At 45.7% G+C, this 21954-nt stretch overlaps 1 protein-coding gene across 5 annotated transcripts in view; it reads right to left on the reverse strand.

Annotated features, from left to right (window-relative positions):
- Positions 1-3930: 3930 nt before the first annotated feature.
- capt (adenylyl cyclase-associated protein 1) overlaps positions 3931-21954 on the reverse strand; it is a 30380-nt gene continuing 12356 nt past the window's right edge. For 3 of the 5 annotated variants that reach the window (XM_084602215.1, XM_084602211.1, XM_084602214.1), the window contains exons 2-12: positions 15409-15665; positions 14220-14297; positions 14081-14134; positions 12672-12761; positions 12481-12566; positions 11482-11587; positions 9472-9640; positions 8527-8702; positions 7915-8038; positions 6157-6383; positions 3931-4507 (exon numbers count right to left, since the gene is read on the reverse strand). In XM_084602215.1, the coding sequence (XP_084458341.1) occupies positions 4427-4507; positions 6157-6383; positions 7915-8038; positions 8527-8702; positions 9472-9640; positions 11482-11587; positions 12481-12566; positions 12672-12761; positions 14081-14134; positions 14220-14297; positions 15409-15665 (1448 nt within the window). In that variant the 3' untranslated portion in view covers positions 3931-4426. Of the gene's footprint in view, positions 4508-6156; positions 6384-7914; positions 8039-8526; positions 8703-9471; positions 9641-11481; positions 11588-12480; positions 12567-12671; positions 12762-14080; positions 14135-14219; positions 14298-15408; positions 15666-17422; positions 17753-21954 lie in introns of those variants that run through there. The other 2 variants (XM_084602212.1, XM_084602216.1) reach the window with 2 other exon arrangements.

The raw sequence follows: 21954 nt of genomic DNA on the forward strand, positions 1-21954 counted from the left end.
TTCTCCTCAGCCTCCTGCCATAGTCATCTGGAGCGCAGACATCAGGAAGTCTGGTAAATGGTAGTGGTGGGATCACCGCACCTTGCGCTTAAAGGTGGCGCTTAAGTGTACCTCACACAGGGTGCCTCAGTTTGCCACGCTATTGCAAGCGTTGTGAATAGTACTGCTGTGACGCATAGAGAGAAGGGTAGGCATTGTGAGCAAAAATCATAAGATGGGAGTTTGCAGGTCACATGGATTACAGTCATGTAGGTATAGATTGCTACCAGAGTGTCCAACTGCCAACTCTACAGGTGTCTGATGGAAAGGTGACATGTGAATCGAACCCGAGGCACTTAAAATAGTTTGGTTTGATTTGGAACCAAACCAAACACTTAAAATAATGCGGCAGCCCGCGACTTCGTGTTTGGAATGATGTGATATGTAAGGTGGCACAAATTAAGAGAATAGTGATGAACAGATTATATATGATGAAATATGTTCGCAAAGACTAGAAATACACCCACATGAGCCACATGGATCTTGAAATGAGGTCATCGAAACGGTGGCGCCAGTAGACGTCATGAAAGCACCTCTTATCTAACAATTGAGCTGGGAAAGGGTTGAATGCAACTTGGAAGACTGTTATGGGGGACGATATAGCGTAATCTCAAACTCCACATGTATGAAAAAACGCGTCTCCAACATTTTGCCTTAGAATAATGCAAAACTAGAACATCTGGAATGATTTTGCATTATCGAGTATCAGAGTCGGCCAAATAAAACTGATTAATTAAATAACAATTAAAGTATTACTTCTCATTGATCAATGTTACAAAAAAGAATCCTCTATGCTTTCTTGTGTCTGTGGCCGTTTGCTCCCTTTGTATATACAAACCATAATGTTTTCACGTCGTGGAAAGCCAAGGTTGGTTCACGAACTTGAGTGATTTGCATTGCAGAAGCAGTGCAAAGAAAGCACAAATTATTAACACAAGCTCTTGTGCCGATCGTTGATTAGCATCCTTGCGCTGTCAGGTGATTTGTGCATTGTATAAGCTGTGTTGCGCAGCTGCGGGAGCAGTACTATAAAGGGCGAGATGCATGATTATAATAAGGTGTAGTAATCAGCACTTAACAGTTATTGTCGCAGGTGTGAGGGCTGGCAAGACCACAGTCGATCCTGGTAAGAGTATTACTTTTTAAACACAGCTGCAAGATGGTTACAGGCACCTTTAACAGGCATTAAGCATAACCCCAAACTTGGTTATAACGAGCGAGAGCAACTGCTGCGGTGGTTCAAGTAGTGAAGACGCTAGGCTACTCATCCCAAGTACCCAAATTCAAATTTGCTTTTTTTTTTTTTCTTTTTTTAGTGTGAAAGCTACAAGCTGCGAGAGAGTTCGTCACTCTCTTCATATGATTTAGGCATTAGACCCACCATACCGGACTTAATTTGAATTACCCGCGCGCGGCCTCATGGTTGTAACATTGGTTGTAACCTCGCAAAACAGCTGAACTAATCAGAATGATGGCACAAACAAGATCGGAGAAGATTCTTGGTTGATAGTGGTGGGTGTACGCACAGAAATAACATGTGCTCTCTTTAAAAGTTAAAAGGTATATGAATCAAATATGGTAGATTGCAAGCTCTTGTTGTGCTGCTAGCTTAATGTGTTAACCTAGCATCGGCCAGCAGGCATCTGCAGTGACCACTGGAAACAAGAACCGTAGACAGCTATGCAAAAGTTTTGCGCTGATGGTGCTCATATGTTTATGCAGCACAGCCAGATAATGCAGGCACTTCTTTAAACCAGCTTTACAAATGCTACGAATTCAAACAGGCTCTATCATATGCTGTCCTGAAGCTATTCATTCAAGCGGTAGCTTGTCTGATGATGATGATGATGAAAACGTTTATTGAAAGCCACATTATAGCCACATTGGCTTAGATTAAGGCATGGATATAGTGCCTAGCTAGGCACTATAGCCTAGCATGGATTAAGGGAAGGCTGATTGGGTCCCGAGTCCGCGGGACACCGTTGGTAAAAGCCGCTGCCCGTGCTCAAATTTCGACGACGGCTCGTTGTTCCTTGAGGTCCGAGCAGGACAAGGCCTTCCCCAGCCTTCCCACGTTCGCCGATTTATTATGTCAATACTGGTATTTTGTTGACAAGCCCATACCATGAGGTGCCTAGAATAAGTATATTCTAGGCACTATAGTATAAGTTTGCCTTCTGGTCACAAAATTTGCACTGCGCCGAAAAGAACTCGGACTCAATGGCGTGAAGTGTTGCTGGATTATTAAATGACAGGTGGATTGCAGAAACCTAGAAGTCAGCTTCTCTGCAGAGCAAAAACTCCTTCACCATGGCGGCTAAACCTGTTTTGGGGACAGAAATTAGGTGCAGTGCAAGAGACGTCTATTGTGGTAATAATGGCCACGTCCATTTCTTGCACCCCTCTTCTTGTCGCGATTATGGGATTAAGAACCCTTCCTTTTGCGAGTGCCATTCATAACGCCTGTCCCCCGCCCCTGCCTCCTCAAGGCTCTCAATAGTGAAGGAATTCTGCTCAACAGGTTTGTGCATGACATCAGGCTGGACATAGAAGTATTCTGCACTGCACCAAACTTCTGCCCCCAAAACAGGTTTAGCTGCCATGGTGAAGGGGTGTTTGCTCTGCAGAGAAGCTGACTTCTAGGTTTCTGCAACCCACCTATAGTTTGTAACCTTCGAAGGTGACACTCTTCTGATTAACTAAGACCCTTAGCGGGCTTCGGTAATGTCTGCCTTTCAAGGCGCAAATGCTGTAATATCTCTGAATATGTTGTTAACGGAGAGGGGGAGCCTAAATCAGCAAGGGAGGACATAGGTGGATTCCGGGGAAGAAAAGCTCGGGCTGAAGCGTGTGCGTGCTCGTTTCCTTCAACTCCCTGGAGACCTGGTACCCATATTCCAGCTTGCCGGGAAAACTATTTTGAAGGTTTGCAGTGCGTGTTGCTTCCAATCCAGTCTTGCTGTGCGCTACGACTGACATTTGTAGAAGAGCTGGATGTTCTGAAACCTAAATGCAAAATGGTGCACAAGCGCACAGAAAAGATATCACTCCTGCTCACTGGAATACTTTGCATTCACCTTGCATTCCCAGAAGCTTAAGATCCTTCGCAATGCAAAATCAAGGCCAACTGTGAGCGTGTTGGCTGGAGTTGAACTGCTTGCATAGCAGAAGGGAAACCAGCCAAGTCACCAAGAGTGTTATTCGAGGGGGATCATGGCACAATATAGCTAATTTTATAGCTAAAGTATGGCAAAGGACAAGATTATATGTAACCTAGAAGCAAGAACGCAGCGCACCCATGCTAGCAGCACTTGGCACTGATGTGCCCGCCCCTCGGCATCCTGCAAATGCAGATATTCAGTGAAACTAGCCACCACCTATTATGAAACTCTTTCTGCATAATATCCCATTAAAATTAAGGTGTCATTTGCTTCTGCATAGTCTCTGGCAACAAAGCATTCCAGGAGAGGGTTGCTGCTAAGCTTAAGTCAGATCGAGGCTGGCTTCATTAAATTAGAAGCAGCGCACTGAATGGTGCATTTTGAGCGCGACGCGACGTCCAAAACGACTGTATTGGCCGTCAATAAGTGATTGCGGCAGTGTAGTTAGACTTGTCGCTTGTAAGGCAAGGCATGCTGTTCGGTATATTGAACTGTTCCTAAATAAGCAATCAAACAACACAAACAGCATGCCTTGCCTTACAAGTGACAAGTCTAACGACACTGCCGCCCGACTTTTATATGCCAGCCAAGTCAAATATTCCTTTCAATTTCCTCATCCTTTTCTGCTGTTAAATCCTTGCACAAGTGTTGTCCTTCACACAGTAGAAGCTACATGATGAAGATGCAGAAACTTATAACTTTGTTTTAAAAGAAGACACAAAATCAGATGCCCGCCCTGCAAATCTTTATTGAGCAATCGGTTGCAAATCTCACACAAGCTCCATGCGTATCCCACAGATTAAAAAAAAAAAGGCATCTCAGAATCACATTGTTCCACACGTTCTTGATGAGAATGTTTTTGTTTCCTTATTTTCCCCATTTCTGACTAGCTAAAAAGAAAAAAAATTACGGCAGAGAGAAAGACATAATGGTTAAGTGTAAAAGTGCAAAAGGTTATGTCAGAAGAAGAAAATCGGAGCAGCTTGGCTGATGAGGGCAGCTCACAAGCTCATAAATAGGGAGAAAAAAAAAATCTTGGGCCACTGTAACTTTGCTCGTACGCTGCTTGTTGCCTGGCCCAGGCAGCAGGCCTGCGGCAGTGGAGGAAAGTTTCTGAAGGAACCCTGCTCCACATCAGTGAGGACTAAGGGAGCGGCGATGCTAATTCCTCTTGTGCCGCTGAGAACGACGTTGAGGTGTTGGAAGACGTGTGACCTCTGCTGGAACTATGCCTTTTCAATAACGGCTGTCGTCAGAGTCTTTCCATTCCAGGTGGACTTGTACTGCTCCGGCACTGGTATCTCCATCTGCAACAGCCAAAGCCTTGGTTGGAAAAACTGCATCTGATATTACGCCAGATGTTAACTCGAGCTGACAGGTCACATCTGACTCCCAGGTCTACGTCACACGTGCGTGTCTAGGAGACAAGTGACGACAAACGCCTGAGTATATTGTTTCTGAAGCGATGTTGAAAACAGCCTGAAAACGACGTGAATCTATTTGCAACTATCTGCGATTTCGATACCAGATGTTACAGGTGAGCCTACCGCTAATTAAAAAAAAAAAAAATTTTTTTTTAGGTGAAAAGAACATTTTTGCTGTAGAGTAATATCATTTTCAGCAGAGATTAGAAATCAGATTAATCAAATTGGCTGTGCAGCTGGTCAATGAATTCTATTAACTTTTTAAACTGCGCTTGATATCAGTTTTTAGAAGCTGAAAAAAGTAATTATCCTTTGAGCTACAGTTCAAGCAATTTTGTGTATTTCTCAAGCAACTTGAAAATTGCACGCCAATTAAGCACATTCTCCTATGCTCATGAAAATGTTCAATGCTGTGGCACATATACCAGCATAACCTTCCATGACACACATGCCCCAGCTACAACTGCGAGCAGCGATTAGCATTAATTGATTGACTGATTGATTGATTGCTTAATTGATTGATAATGTTTGATGGTGCAAGGGGTCAGACTAAGTCACACAGCCACAGCACATGCACCACAGTAGGATGCATGTTAATGGGCATTACCGAGCGGCAAGCACATTCTGGAGGCACCAAATTTTAAATTGCACCAGAAAGACCAAAACTGGTTCGGCCGCAGCGCAAAGGCTAACTGTGGTTTTGAGATTCTAAAGACTGATATGATTACTACTTATTACCAGCTACAAACCTCGAAAGCAGACAGGCGTGTATTTGTAATAGCTTTAAATTTAACTATTACAGATTTAGTTAACCAGAGACCTGTTAACATTATTCCCATGTTCTCATGCTCCCGTCTGCCAACACCAATAGCCACAAAAGTTGCTTACTGCATTAAAAAGCCACTAATAGGCCACCACTGCATTAATCCTGAGACTACAACTATGCACAGTTTTAATTCCTCTGATATGCTCCATTACGGGACTTGTAAAATATCAGCGTGACACCTTCCTTGGTGTTTATTTCCTTTGCTCTGCGGCTCACAAGCGTTCTGTGCAAGCACACAAAAGAAAATGCATCAAGTGAAACACCTCCAGATTTTACCCCACTGGGAAACACGGCATTCAAGAGTGGAACACTGACAAAGCTACGGCTGCACACTAGAACAGCTGCAGTGTGCACTGATACCATAAGCAGAAGCACAGCTTTTGTCCCATTCCTCATGCCCAACGTGCCACAAACTGTGAGATGATGAAAAAAAAGCTTACAGGCATCTGGAACTTCGTCTAATGTTTAGGGGAACCTCCCAATGCAGAGTAGATTCGTAATGAGGCAGTCATCGTTCACTAGCATCCACCCAAATGCAGCCACAAAGTTACATAGGAAAGCTGGACATTTTTCTCAGAAATTTCGCTTCGTAGCGCCGCAAAAAAAATTTCATCGTGGTCCGAGGTTTGAAACTGGGACCACATTGCCTCACCAGGGCAGTCGCTCTGACAATTCAGCTGACCGGGATGGCCTGGATGGAACTTACGTAGTCACCACTGGGGGTGGGCACAGACACGTTCACTTCGGACGACTTTGAGGTGACCACCTCCACATCGAGGGACTTGTCTGACAGGTAGATGTGAGCCCCGTCTGTCTTGTCCACAGCAATGGTAGGCACCCGGCCCATCGACTGTGCCTTGACGCTCTGGCAATTGATGAACTCCACCACCGACACAATGTCCTCGAACACTACCGCCGTCTTCTTGCACGAGTCTGCAATAGTAAGAGCAAAAAACCACCACCTACAACTCAGTGCCAGAGTGAGATATGATGCGAGACCACCGTCAGCCACACAACAGCAGTCTGAGCTGACAAAGTATGGAAGACCATGGGCTAGTTTACAAATTTTTGCAGTAACAAACATTTTTTTACAAGAGCAACATTTATCTTTGACTTATAATTCATCGCTATATTGCCAAATTAGAGTAATTGTTTCAGCCACTTTATTTATATACACAACCAAGCCTGGATATAATGTCGAAGAGACAGATTGCCCCTTCAAATATTGTGTAAAAGCATAGTAAAGTCTGGCTGCTTATTGGACTGCAATTTTGCTAGTCAGTTAATATACCCAACAGGATGCAAAGCCGCTCCAAGTAGCACTTCTGAAGGTGCTCTTAGACCACTTTTTGCAAGAGAAGATTGGCTGGCTGAATGGCCTCAACCACTTGCTGACAGCATTAGCGCCACAAAATCACGTGACCTCCTACACTCAATTTCCGTGCGCACTGCTGTTATCAGGTGCATCAACCCTAACTCAAGTCAAGCAGCGGCCTGTGCATGGCTCATTTGTAGAAGACATCAAAAACTAAGTTTGATTTTAATGAAAAATTATTATATTTATAGTGCACTGATAATATTAGACCCCTTAACATAGGCAGTAGGTAGTACACAGCAATGCCCACATGCAGTGGTTTCGATTAGACATGCATGTTGCTGTGAGAAGCACATCACTAGCTTGGGCATAATGTATTTTTATACATGTAGGCTACAGATAAGCTTACTGCCATTTTCTATACATTGAGTTATCAATATTTCAAGCTACTTTGTGATCCCCTTTTGTAAGCCTTTTATAAGCAACGGAGAAATTACCATAGCGGCACAACAAAGGACACCAAAGGCTGGCTTGCACATATAAAAGAGAAAGGTGTTGTTTCTTCATCTAGAGAGAACAGGCACATGCAAATGCACGCAAGTCAAATTTCACACATGCAGCGAGGCTACGTTCAAGGGAAGTACTGATGCCAAACCAAGCTTGGTGGTGGTGGTGCTGCTGATGCAGCAGCCGCAAAGATAACGTCGTGATGTGCGCGTGAATTGCACTAGCATTCAAACGCACAGGTCGTTGCCTTAGTGTTACCCCTCATGTAATGTCCCACCTGGGGGCCTTTGAGGTTTTAATAAACAGTGTTGTGTGCAGTGTCGCAGCAATGCGACAACTTTGGTTCGCCGCCGTCTCTCATGCTCCTCCAATTGTGTAACTGCTAGCTGACCTGTGGACGCCTGGCAAGTTGTGCTCCAGACCAGCGGCTTCAGATGACACTTATAATCACACATATACACTAGGCCACCAGTCCGAACGCTGCACTGTAGAGTTGTGCCGTGCGGGGCCATCTGTCGCGTCTTCACTACACTGGTTGTGTGCGTGCCTGTTCTTTCCATAGGCTAAGGAGCGATGGTATCCTAGTTATAAAGGCGTCTTTCTGAATGTCGCTTGACGGGCGTGGCAAACCACCGCACTTACCAATGACAACAGAGTTGACCTTCCCCTTGATCTGGATGACAGAGTTGACGCACTTGTAAATGCACACAGACTGGTTCATCAGCGTCTGGTCCAATATGATGTTCTGATTGTTGACCTGGTATTCCTGGAGAGGAGAGGCAGAAATACACAACAAAATATGCAAAGCTCAAAACAAATAAACACAAGGCTTCTTGGCCTAGTTACAAACGAATGCACTAGAATGGCAGAGCTACCATGTTTTGACACTATGCCTATCAAAGACTTGCAAAGTTGAAAACGGAACTAAGTATTAAATAAACACAATCTGCCAACACAGACCACTGCTGAAAACAATTTTGCCCGGTATGCAGCATGGTTGACAGCATAGACAAAAACCACTGGCTGAGCTCCTTTGCCTTCAAATCAACATGCTAATTCAGACGATAATCAAAATGTTGTTTTCTATTCTATAGAAAACTGTCCATACATACTTGACAAACAACACAAAACTTGAACTCAACCTAAAACCTTCAAACTCAACTTGGCCTTCAATGAGTGTTTACCAAACTGCCATCTCGTTTCATTGAGAATAAACAGACTTTAAAACACAGAGAAAACAACAGAAGTACTCACCACACACCACTTCTTTCCTTCCAGTTCCAGCCTCGGAGGCTTGGTGACCTCCTGCGAAGGCCGAGAGCCAAACCGGGTCGGCGGCTGCGGCGCTGCTCCCTTATGCGCTGCAGGTGCCTGTGCCCTCAGGGCAGGGTTCTTGTGAGTCATCTGCTCGCTGCTCACCTTCTTCAGACCTGCACAACCATCCACAAACTCGTGTGTTGTGCTGCACACACACCACATGAACGCATTTTTGAAAATGGTGCTGCTTAATGGTGTCATGTTTTTTGCCCCTCAATAGCCTCTCAGCATTTTTTTTTTTTTTCCCGCTGAGTAAGTTCAAAATGTGCATTGCACGAACCCTCCCTCCACCCCAACCTCCAACTACCCTTTCCAAGAGGCACCCATAAATCCACACATGGAAACACGCTGTATCTGACTACTGCTATGGCTTGTACATATAGCCTCAGTGATATGACGTGATTTTGTAAAATCCCGAAGCTGAAAAGCACTGTATACAACTACAGAGGTTTGGATGTCCCACATTCTCTCCCACGCCACTACATGTAGAACTAGGATGGGTGCCAAAACTGCAACCACTTGAGCAAAAGCACTGCCTTTGCCATCCATGCAGTATGTATTCCGAGCACAGAGTGCTGATGTGCAGAAAGCACTCCTGCAGTTCCCCAATTCGCAGCTGCACCGTGAAGAAAACACTGAACAGTGGCGCACAGCCGTACATTAATCCCATCAGTGGTGTACAATTTGCATAGACATACATTTCAGGCTCCAGCATGTAGATTCTTTTCTGACACAAATTTCAGGTAATACGAACATTTTTCATGGCCCCTTGATTTCCTTGCCCATCTGCTAAACAGAGTTCCAGTTATGATCAAACGCTTCAGTGGCAGTGACATGTGTGTATGTAAAAAATCAGAAATAAAAACAGCACGTGTGGCTGACCCTTGCTGATGTCTTCTCCCTTGTTGAGGTCTCTGAACAGGGCAGCCCTAGGATCCTCAGCAGGAACTTGGTTCATGAAGTCGGCTGGTGGTGGTGGTGGCGGTGGTGGGGGACCCCCTGCGGCTGGCGCTGCTCCGCCAGCGCCAGCAAAGGACATGGCATCGCCTCCCTGCACACACATGCACTCTCAGGTAGCAACACGTGACCAGCACATGCATAGAACAAAAGATGCTGGAGCGCTCATTCACAGAATGAAGCTGTAAGCACAAAATGCACGTGACGCCAAAAATACTGCCATCTAGTGAGGCAAGGAGAAACTTATCCATGCCAATCATCTACCAGCGGTTGCTTTGCCAGCTCAGCTAGCGTCACCGTACAGAGCCTTTTGAAACATAACTATTATAGTCTTCAAAGGACAGACAAACCCTGGATTTCATTTAGTGGTACTATGCAACTCTGCTGGGTAGGGTCCTCAAAACATTGTAGCCTTTAAGCAATTTACATCAAGGACCTTTTCTTCCATCGCAGCAGTTTAACATCCCCTGTGTTTATTCACCATGTGGGCTTTTGAAGTACTTTTTGAAGTGAAAATTCCGAAAAAGGTACAATGCACAGTAGAACCCTGTGCATACGCTGCCAGTTTATACGATTCCCCATTTCATACACTCAAAATCGTGGACAGTAAATCTCCCATAGAGTTCCACAGTTTTTCTCCCGGTTAATATGTTCCCGGATAATACGATTTCCCAGTTACTACAATCGAAATTTCGACAAATTATGATCATATAATATGTTTTACGATCAACTGGGCATATGTTAACGAGCGCTTGCGACATGAAAAACTGAGCAGTTGATTTCCTGCAGTGTCTAGATGCAAAGGGGCAAAGCATCAAAGAAAGACAATGAGCCAACATATGAATTGCGCTCAGAAAGAAATGCGGTGGATTCTTTGCAGTGCCTTAGGGGCATAGGAGTGAACAATCTGAGAACTGCAACTGTTTGCTTGCATTGGAGTGGGCCGGATCTGAGGGATGCAGCATAAGCAAAAACACTGCGTCTGTAAGCTATTGCAATGGCTTCGTCACATATCCTTGGTGTAAGGGGGCGAAGCATCCGGAAGCAACCAGGAAAGTTATTCTGACTCGTCACTGCCTTCTATAAACCGGGTTTGTTACTAAGTCCTTTTTTACGCTTAGGACAACGCAAATACGGACCGAATTCTGCAAGAGCTAAAATAGGGAGCTGTTCATACTTGACATCTATAAATGCTAATCTACACTTCTACGCAGCGAAAAATCTGAATTCTAATACCTTTGTACCTCACTGAACAGTTAATTTCAACATCAGGCAATTCGGACTATATGTTTTCCTGGGTAATATGCTTTTCCCCTGCATTTTTTATGAAACGTAACATTGAGGTTTTACTGTATTACCAGCATGACAAAAGAAGTGGAAAAGTAACCAGCAACTGCATGAAACAGAACACGAGATGAAAGAAAAAGGAAGTTCCCCTTTTTTTATGAGGCTGTGAGAAATAAACACAGCATGTGTATAAACATTCCATTTAAAGGCATTGAATTAAATTACCGACATATAGCAGCTCTGTTTCTAATGCAATAATGTGGTTCAAGAAATAAAAAATTTACTCCGTCCTGAGGCGTCCTCGATTGTAACACGCACTCGCTTTTCAAAGACAGAAAAAGTGCATTTCCGGCATTCATTTTTGTACTCAATTCTTTGGCGCATGTTGTTTTTATGTTTGTTTTCTGGAGAAAAGATGCATGTTAGAACTGAGTGAGCACGCTCACAGGGTTTATTGTCGCACAAAGGTTAGCTGCTTACATTGCCTGTCCACAGAGCATCACTGACAATAATAAGCTTAGCTTTTTTTCAGCAGCCCTGATCAAAGCCCAGAAAACATATCCACTGCATGAAAGGTACATGAGTACATCACATGTTTCGTCAATGGCACGACCGACAAAGAACACGACATGGCTGAGCACCCTTTACCTTGGGGTTCCACACCAATCCGGTCAGGTGGTGCTCCTTGACGAAAGCCTGAAGCTCAGACAGCACCGTGAGCCACGAACGAGCCCAGTCCACGTGGGTCTTGTCCCTGCATGCAAAGGGTGAGAGGGCACCATCTTTAACCTGCCTGTATTCCACCAGCCAACGCTCTACCAGTTAAAAAAGGCAACGAAACCAACTTTCATCCTTCTCTTCTGAGCATTGCTGACAAGCCGCAGCTTATAGCTATTCAAGGAGAAAAGGTCCTGAGTGACCATATCTCACTACAAAAAAAAGTTGCCAACTATAAAAAAAAAATCACTTCCCCTTTGTAGCCCCTTCAAAGAAATCTCAAGTGCGCAACACATATGGGCATATGGGGCAGTGAGTCATACACTGTAATGGAAGGATCAGAATTAATTTCAACGACCTGGTGTTCTTTAACACACAGTGACTTATTCAGCACATTATAATTATTTTGCAACTGAAATGCTGTACACAGGATTGAAATCCTAACTGCTTGCTTAAAGGGAAACACTACCTGCACATGGCCAGCACCTCCATAGAAGCTATAAGTTGCATAGCTAAAGAAAAACTGGCAATCCAGCCAGGGTATCACAACATAAAGCTAATCTTTCTGTGTCAAGCCATGAGCAGTACTTTGCACGGAAGGAGAGACTCTTTTGCTTATCCATTAATATGCTTAGAAAAAAAAAATCTTTCCCTCCTTAGGCCTCGCATTACTACCTAGCTGCCCAGGTACGAATGAGAGCTATATGCTAGGTGTTTCTCAACCTTAATTGGCATTAGTTACGTCTCCTAACTAGATAAAATTATAAAACAAGTTCTAAAACAAGTCTGCTGTATGATATCACATCAAACTTTGCACTCCTGTCTTGCCACAAAGAATAAGAGGACATAATATAACTAAAAGTAAGCATAGGAAATCGGGCTCAGACATTGAAAGTGAAGCCGAATAATCCCAAACAGATGATAACTCACTTTTCCTTGTAATCCACTAGGACCCTGTTTGTGTAGAACTGGCAGGCATCACTCATCTCCTTGATGAAAGGAGCTGGTGCCGGTGCCTATTCGTGGCGAGGATGTGAAGATCAGATCCCGAAAATAAACCAACAGATAGATGACATTTCTCAGTGGCTAATTATCCACATGAGACGAGAGGGAAAACTCACAATTGTTACCCATCCAAGGGCTGGAATGGATTCACTGATTGCAGACAAGTGGTTGAAAAGCTTGCTGGTGCGATTCTTCTCTCTGAAGTCCTACAAAGTAGAAAAAGATTAATGTTAGAATTATATCAGCACAGCACATGTGAGAAGCCCGAGAACTAACTTCACTTCTCAGTGGTCCTTGATGGTGTGATAAGGCACCGAGATATCCAATGATTCTCAGAATAAAACCAGTAGCTTTAGCAAGATCGAACAAATAGAGCACTATTTAATGTCGTATACATCTCAAAAGCTTTGTCAATATACCAACGTAATACCAGTGACACGGGTTTCTGGCATTCTGTTTAGCTACCTATCGCAGCGCACCACAGATAGCAACAACTTGATCCACATAACAACTACACATAAGGGCAACTTTCTGCGGCTATGCGGTGAAAGCAGAGCCGACAAGCACCGGTTCACCATACAGCAGAATATAGTCCCTCCAGAAATTTCGTGGATCGTGCTCAGGAATAGTATGTCATTAAGGAATTATTCAGATTATATTACATTAATGTTATAATAAAACAGCCAGTACAGCATTAGTATAGAGAAATTTAATGACAGAATTACAATACTATATGCATGCCGATGCGCTTCCTGTCAGGAACCTCACAAAGAGTATGAAGGTGTCTGTGTCCTCCTGCAGGTTTCTGTGTAATTTCGCAATGAGCTTGTTTTGACAACATATAGAGTGTGGGCTACTTATCAGTTACAACCTTACATTCACATGGGCCTTATTCTTGCAGTTGGCGACTTGAAAACTATTGATACAATGTAAAGGTAGAACTGAAACCAAAACCAGAACCGAGACCAGATATGTCTGAACTCTTTTGTGCAGTAACACTGAGGAAAGCCCTGCCCCCATAACCTTGGCTGGATAGCCACAGAAAGCTGTCCCCGAGTGCAGTCTCAAAAATTTGCCAAAGCCTTCAACGTCCTTCACGTTACCAACAATCAGCAAAGAAAGGAAGCCAGCAGCCTCCAAAACCAAGAAAAGCATAGGGGAATCTTTTTTTTTTTTTAATCTGTGGTGTTTACCAATGTGAAATTATGGAATCTTTTTATGGTGGAGAGATAACTGACCAGAAAGAAGAAAAAAAAATGACACACTGTTGGTGGGATCCAAACCTACAACCTCCAAATCTTCACATACAGTGCTCTAGCAACTCAGCTAGAGCTACAGCGGTTTTTCTACGCAATCTTTATTTTCTCTCATAAAATGACTACATAATTATTTTGCACTTATCAACTCCACAAATTTAAAAAAATTCTCGCAAGTATGAGTCCTTCATTTTCCTATATTTGTCTGCTCAATAGACAACAAAAGCAGAAAAGAACTTGCAACACATGCAAGAAATGAAGATGGGTACCTGGATTGACTGGATCTGCTCAGAGGTAGGCTTCAAGAGGGTAACGAGGCCATTCTAAGGCAGCAAAGAAGGAGGGAGGACACAATTTATCAGCTTCTGGACAAAAGATACAAACAAAACTTCTGTGACAGTGGCATACCTTGTCGGGCTGACGAGACTTGGCAACAATGCCCAGGAACTGTCGCTGTGTCAGCAGTGCTTTTTCCACCATGCTTGCCTAAAGGTTAAGAAAAATGTCTCTCAAAGACATGGCAAACTCTCAAGGATAACTACTGAAGGGCCCCAGTGGAGGTCGCTTCACTTCCAGTTATTTATCACTGGGTGCGGCAGAAAGATAGCGGCGTCGCTGACAGTGCTACTGTAATAACATTGCAGCTAATTTTTTCCTTTTCCATTTTTTCTTGCCATAATTCGAGTTTGAACTTTGCAAAACTAGGACAAACTAGAGCCTGACATGAAAGGCCCCCAGAAAATTTGTGGGTGATCTTGTCAATAGCGAAACTGCCAAAATCTGACTAATATATTGCACCATGGTCACAAACAAAAGTACAAAGGCTGTCTGAAAAAAAAAGGTATACGGTGCAACAAATAAAATAGGCTCTGTGTAGACATGTGCTAAACTAAAATATGAAAATTGCTCTAAGATGTGAAGAGGGTGTTACTTGCTTCTCACATTTCAAACACCCGGGGATCTTTAACGTGCACTAACGTCTCGGGGAAGATAAGCACATTTTGATCAAAACATGAAGAGCTTGCTTGCATGCCGAGTAAACAACCATCAACTACGAAAAACCCTTAAAATGCTGTGGTAACTGTGGTGAGACCACTTCCTACGTGATGTGACAGTTTCAGGTATGGGCATTAGGACCAAAGACATAGACAGGCAAAAGGCAAGAAACACAACTTGGTGTGTCATGACAGCTGCAACGTATGGATAGCACAGCCAAAAGCACTTTAGAATACTGACCCTGCAAAGAATGGACAAGTGAAAGTAGGCTCCTAAACTGTTTTTACATTGCGAAGCAAGCAGCTGGTTCGACAGTTAGGCCACTCAACATGAAAAGTTGTAGAAAAATGAAGAAGACCGTGACATGCAATGCAACACAGTACAGAGAAGTGGTATGACTGCATAATAAACACAGCAGTCTCGCAGTCTAACAGATAGGACACAAGCAAGATGCTCTCAGTGCCTGGTTTATGTTCCTTATGCATGTCTGTGCCTTTGCACCCAATATATAGTAAGCAGCACTAGGTTGTGTGTGAGCGAATTTTCGTCCACACTGCTCACCCAACGAGCAGCCAGACGGGAAGCCCAGGTGGGTACCTACATGTGTCTGGACGTCTCCTCCGATGGTGCGGCTGAGGGCCAGGTAGGCCTGCACAGGCCCTTTAAGCAGTGCCTCAAAACCCTGCACTGAGGCAGACACCAGCTCCACTGAGGTGCCACGCTGTAGCATGCGTGCCGCAGGCGAACCGCCACCCCCTCCAAAGGCCTGACCCTCACAGCGCTCCAGCCGAAAGGCAACCTGCTCCAGGCGGTCCACGAGCGCTGCCAACTCTGGCACAGACATGGTCGTCAGACTGCCTGCATATGGTACAAGGCACAGTTTGAAGGAGCGGTTTCAGGCTTCAACAGCGTGGTCAGATAGCATAAACAGCAAAGACAACGAAAAGGCAGACATCATTTAGTCTTCTATGTCCTCTGTGTAGCATCAGCTGGTGTCGTGTTCTGAATGCAGTTTCACACAAAAAATGAAAACTTGCCATATTGAAAGTAGGTAACACGTGATCATGCCAAAGAATGGCTTAAGTGAATTCATAATCATATTGACTACCACTGCATGGCAAACGCCTATCCCATATCCCCCCAATTAACCCGCTCCTGTAACCACCTGACCCTCGCGAACTTCCTCTTTCATCCACCTAGCTAACAGCCTGCGACCCCCCCGCATCACTTGCCTTCTCTTCAGATACTGTCAGTTACCTCTAGCAGCCACCATGCAGTTATTGTGACTTTGCCTTACATGTCCTTTGCATTTCTTCAAATCATAATGAATAATAATACAGCTGTCAAAATAAGCAACATAAGGGGCAGGAGCTATATGTGCACACCATCTACTAAGAGGCTGATCCTGTAGTGTGGTAATTTCCTGTAAAGTTTTGAGCACTTTAATAATGAGCACAGACCGCGCACATCCAGCAAAAATAAGCATACTTAAAATGTGCCTTGCATAACGAGTTATATCGCATTATAAAGAAATCTGCATCAGCGTAACTAGCACATAGGAATTTTTCTTTTGCCTATGCACTCTATAGCTCGGTACACTGATTTTGAAAGGCTAGATAAGAGCTAATGTATGCACCATTATTCTAGCTCTAGAAGACAAGCAAGATCGGGCATTCGCAATGATTATTATCAAGTAAAGGCCAGACAACAACAAAAAAAAAAAAAAAGAGAAGAAGAAGAAGGCAGATCGAGTGAGCGGTCACGAGTCACCATTAACAAGACCAGTATAAATGCACCGACACTGGCATATCTGGAAAGCAAAACATGTTTTGTGGTTTTACGCACAGCCAGCTGTATCCGGCCGCCGGTGTCCGCGCAGGAACAAGGGCAAGCTTTAAACAAAACCCAATGGAAAATTCTGTCATCGCCACCTGCCGCGCTCGATTTCGCCCTCCTCCACAATGCACAGGCGCAGTTCCAAGGGGGCGATGGAGAAAAGCCCGCGTCTGCAGTAAAAGTGGTAAAAGCGCGCTGGCCTAGCTGCTGCTCAGCTCCAACCTGGCGGAGCGCAAAAGAGCATGAGAAAAAAAAAAGTGACAGCTATAGCGCCCCTTTCTTCGAGACAGCCCCTCAAGAACAGCGTCCAAGTTCACATGCAATGGGCAGGCAAGTGCGAGTCCAAAATAAACTGCGACACGTAACAGGCACCCGAGTCCACGCAACAAAAATAAGGGAATGCCAGTTTTCACGATGCAGCGCGCGCCACATACCCAGACGATAAGACCGCTATGCGCGGCTGGCCTGATCAACCAATCTGCAACACCTGATTGCCGCGCGCTGGAAATACGAAAAAAGCTCGGAACGTCATGGCCACAGGTCAGCGAGCGCGATGCAACCACACCTCAGTACGTACGTACTACGTGCGTGAGTCAACCGGCTTCGCAATAAAACGCGCCTTCCAAGGACCGGCCGAACGACAGCGCGCCTCCTCTGGGGGCAAGCAGCAGACGACGCATCCGGCGCGCCGGGATTTGTCAAGAAAAGCGGCTCTTCGCCCTAATCGGCGCGGCAGCGTGCAGAGATGTCACGCGGCCGAGTGACGGATAAGCGCTTACCGAGGTGATCGCGAGCCACTCGAAGTCCTGCCAGCCGTGTGAGCACAGCGTTGAGTCGGTCCTCAGACATCTATCCAAACAAATGTTGCGACGGCAGGGCGGGACGCTCGTGGGGGCAACAGCGCCGGCAGTGGAACGTTCGAACGAGGAACACCAAACAACGTTCCAAACGGCGGCGGCAGACCTGTTCTAGACGTGGCGCGATCCGCGTGCTGCAAGCAGCGTTGACGTTGCGCGAGTCTTTTGCTGCCGCTGCCTTCCAAGCTCAGAAAACCTCCGCACAAACCACAGTCGCGGAGCTTTGCTGTTGGCCGAACGTCGGGTCGCCAAAGCAGCCAGCGGCGAGCCACCTCCGTGAGCGCGAGGCAGTGAGAGGGAGGCAGTGGGGAAGAGGCCCTTCCCAAAATACACACGCTCTCGGAGCTTCTTCCGTCGCCGAGAGAGAGAAAGCGCGGCTCGACGCTGCTGCTGCTAGCGCTGCTGCTGCACTCGCGCCGCAAGAGGCAACGACGACGACGACGAAACCGGTATATGAAAAAACAAAACAAGGCGAAAAAAAAAAGAAAAGAATGGGGGAAGGGGGGGGGGGGGTGCGAGGAGGCGTGTCGCACGAGTTCTTGCTGTTCCCAGCGCGCGCTCATCGGAGTACGTTGCTCACCCCGACGCTTTCATTTGTCATTATTTTTATTTCCATCGAGTCAGAACCCTTTTTTTTTTTTTTTTTCAGCGCATGTTTGTTTTGCTAACTGCTTTCCAATAATCGGCCGAGTTCCAAAGCAAGGTTTTTGGGAACGTGCACGACCCCAACTTGAACGGGAGCGCATTTCCCCGCACCAAGCCGCCCCGCCGCAACCTCTGTAAGCGCTATTCTGAGCAGTCAACGAGCTCCCCCGCAAGATGAACTTCCAACCGGCACAGCGCAACTGCATACCATCGACGGCGGTGTAGCAAAAAGACGTTCATGCTTATACTCACTCCAGAGCACGAGCAAAACATGCTCTGAGACGGGAAAACCTAAACATATGCGTGTCTAGCTTTGCGTGAACACTACTGTGGTCCCGAGCGTGTGAGCAAGTAGGAAAAAAGAGATACGAATAATATCGCCCAGCCCGCACCGCATAAAGCACAATGGGCTGGCAGTTACTGGCAGGAATCAAGCTTAGCATTAGCGTAGTGGTTAACGGAAGTTACTCGTCCCGCCAGCGTCATCTCCACGAATAGTATATGTTTGGCCTTGGCCGGTCGCGCGCTCTACCGAAACTATGCCACTACGCAACTATACGCTTGGCAACGAGCGTCTGCAAAAAGGACAGCGGTGCTCCCTCGCGGTGCTAGTCGGAAACAGCGATACGAATAAACTAGTCTGTCGAAGGCGCAGCGCATCCAGGTAGCATCGAGCATTATAATAATGTCATAAAAGTGTTACGTAAGTTGCCTGAACATTGCCTAACGTTGATGTGAAAAAAAAAAGTCAGTAGAAATTTCGAAAGAAACACTAATTTCAGTTTTGAATGTTACTACAATATTATATGATGTATATCTTGATATCAAACATTATTTTAATATTACAAAGAAATACCTTAAAATAATGTTTCATTCATAACCATAAAACAACATAGCAAATATATTTCAAGCAAAGCGTCCCAGCACTTTTTCTTCGATTAAACATTTTTTTTTTTAAATAACACTACACTTTGCAACTAAATCTTTGAGATGATGCCTACCATAGAATGCATGCATAGCCCTATTATTTAGTTAGGAAGCTTTGCTTATTATCCATTTGCCACTATCACTCACGAGACATTCCTCTGCGATGGATATAAAAGCTTTACGCTATGCTATTTGTTCAGAAGCGAGTGTAGGAATTGTGCTGAACCGTGGCGCTGTACTGTATTGTGGTTTGTGTGTGTGTTGTTGAAATGTTTACTGAAAAATTGGCCGCCTGAAAGTAATGTGTGCACCTCTAAAGAGAATGTGAGTGATGGTGGCCCCCCGAAGGGCGGCAGCCAAAGCGAATATCGTCTAAAACAATAAAAAGAGAATAGAAATGAACAACGCTAAAGTGTTGAGGGCGCAGCGCACTGGTAAAGAGAGTAGATACAAGCAGTTGCGGCCATCGTGTCCATTGTCGATTGTTGACAGAAATTTTCAGCTACAGTATCGAACATAACAATTAATAAGACAAGCTTCAAATGGGAATATCTACGCTGAAGAAAACAAGGTAGAAACCTGCAAAGCAAACCAAGGTTTCCCGAACTGAAAACTAAACGAAAGCTAGGAATTGAAACGTGTACATTCAAGAACAACATTTAGGACACACGCACATACGTGAGCAAGCAAAGTGACCTATCAAATGCGGGCTCTAAGGTGTACAACATATAGCACCTACGACTCGACCTCGACAACCTTTGACCATGGCGCAGTTGAAGCGAACGCATACTGACTTTCCTCCTCCAATAGAGAACAGCGAAAATCCCATTTTCAAACCGCCCTTTGGCGGCCTCGACAAACGCCTTCTCTCTCATTTTCTCGTTATGCTGAGGACCACGTCCCAGTGGGAGCAAGGTGTGCCCTCCATGTGCACCGACATGGAGACGAAGAAGCAACGCTAAGAAGCCCAGAATCGCGCGGGCCGAGAAGCCCTTCGCCACCGACCGCTCTACGAAAGGGCAAAACAAAAGCCGAGGACCCGCAGTGGCGGAGGACAGCGCGCAGCAGACGGCCTGACCCCGAGCCATGAAAGAAGCCGCCTTTCCTCATCCCTGCACATTCGCCGCGGTGCACCCAGAGGAGAGCGGAAACACGGACAGAGACGCGGCTACCGCGGCTTCTTTGTCTCTCCCGCACCTCGCTCGCGCCGGTATTTCCCGCCGCACTGGAAGCCGAGCACACGTCGCCGGTATAGTGCCTAGAATATATCGCCGGCAAGGATCGCAGGGATGACTCCACGCAGGAGTCTATTCAAACCCGCTTAATTCGAACTTCCGTTTTATTCGAACTGAGCTTTGGAACAGTCAACTGCGTGTCCAATAAATAAAAAGGCCCTCTAAATCCAATTTCTAAGCTTCACATAATTCTAACAACTGTTAACGTTTCATAACCTTCGAGCCCGAAATATCGAGTGCCGGCTTTGGTTGCAAAACTCTAGTTTAAAATACGGACTCCTTCCGCGGCTGGTTTCTGCGTGCTGTGGCGGAAGGAGACGGCGACACGTGTAAGCTATCAGTTATTGTTGTGGCTGTAGGAAGAAGGAAAAGAAAATGCTACTGGCTCTGTAGCTGAGCCACCTGATTGATTGATTTATAGGAAGGGAAAGGCGCGGTAACTGTCTCACTTGTTTTTCTGTGGACACCTCAACCGCGCCGTAAGTGAAGGGAGGAAGATGGGAGTGAAAGTGGAAAGAGAAGTCGCAGTGGAGGGCTGCGGAGTAAGGGATCTTTAACGTTGAGCCACCTGATTGACTTATAGGAAGGGCAAAGCACGGTAACTGTCTCAGTTGTTTTCTGTGGACACTTCAACCGCGCAGTAAGGGAAGGGAGGAAGGTGGGAGTGAAGGTGAAGAGAGAAAGGGGAGCCGTAGTGGAGGGCTGCGGAGTAATTTCGACTACCTGAGGATCTTTAACGTGCGCTGACATCGCACAGCACACGGACGCCTCTTCGTTTCGCCTCCATCGAAACGCAGCCGCCGAGGTCGGGTTCGAAACCAGGTACTCCGGCACAGTAGTCGGGCGTCTTACCACTGCACCACCCCGGCGGGGCTCGACCACCTGAGGTTCTCTTTACGTGCACTGACATCACACAGCACACAGTCGCCTTTCTTTTCGCCTCCATCGAAAAGTGCACTGACATCGCACAGCACACAGGCGCCTTCCTTTCGCCTCCATCGAAAAGTTGCCGCCGCGGCCGGGATCCAATCCGTGGATCCAACGGGATCCAATCCGGGATCCAACGAGCACTCTAACCACTGAGCCACCGCGGCGGGGCGTTTTGCGAAACTCTGTCACTGGCCAGTCACTCAATGCTAAAGCGCCAAGCAAAACCATGCATGCAAAATTGTCCCACCTTCCCTTACGGCGTGGTTCAAGTATCCACGGAACAAGTGTGACAGATACAGCGACTTCCTTTCCTGTGACCAATTTTGGTTGCTAACAACTTTATTCATAGTCGTGCAGAACTTTCGCCGTATTATCAATAGTTACACTAAGCAATGTTTTCGCATATCCGCCATGGTGGCTCAGTGGTTAAGACGCTCGGTTACTGAGCCGGAATAGCCGTGTCCGAACCCGTCCGCGTTTCAATGGAGGCCAACGCAAAGGCTTCCCTGTGTTGTGCGATGTCAGTGCGCGTTAAGATCCCAGATGTTCGAAATTATATTTGTTGTTGTTGTTGTTGTTGTGGCTGTAGGAAGAAGGAAAAGAAAATGCACGGGCCTGCTTACTGGCTCTAGCTGAGCCACATCCGCTGCCTTTTGCGGGCAGAAGAGAAAATAGAGAAGAAAGAAAAAGAAGAGGTAGAGAAAGACGCACGCCGCA

The sequence above is a fragment of the Amblyomma maculatum genome, chromosome 4, assembly GCF_055883805.1.
Source record: "Amblyomma maculatum isolate TAMU_Amacu chromosome 4, ASM5588380v1, whole genome shotgun sequence".
NCBI classification, from domain to species: domain Eukaryota; kingdom Metazoa; phylum Arthropoda; class Arachnida; order Ixodida; family Ixodidae; genus Amblyomma; species Amblyomma maculatum.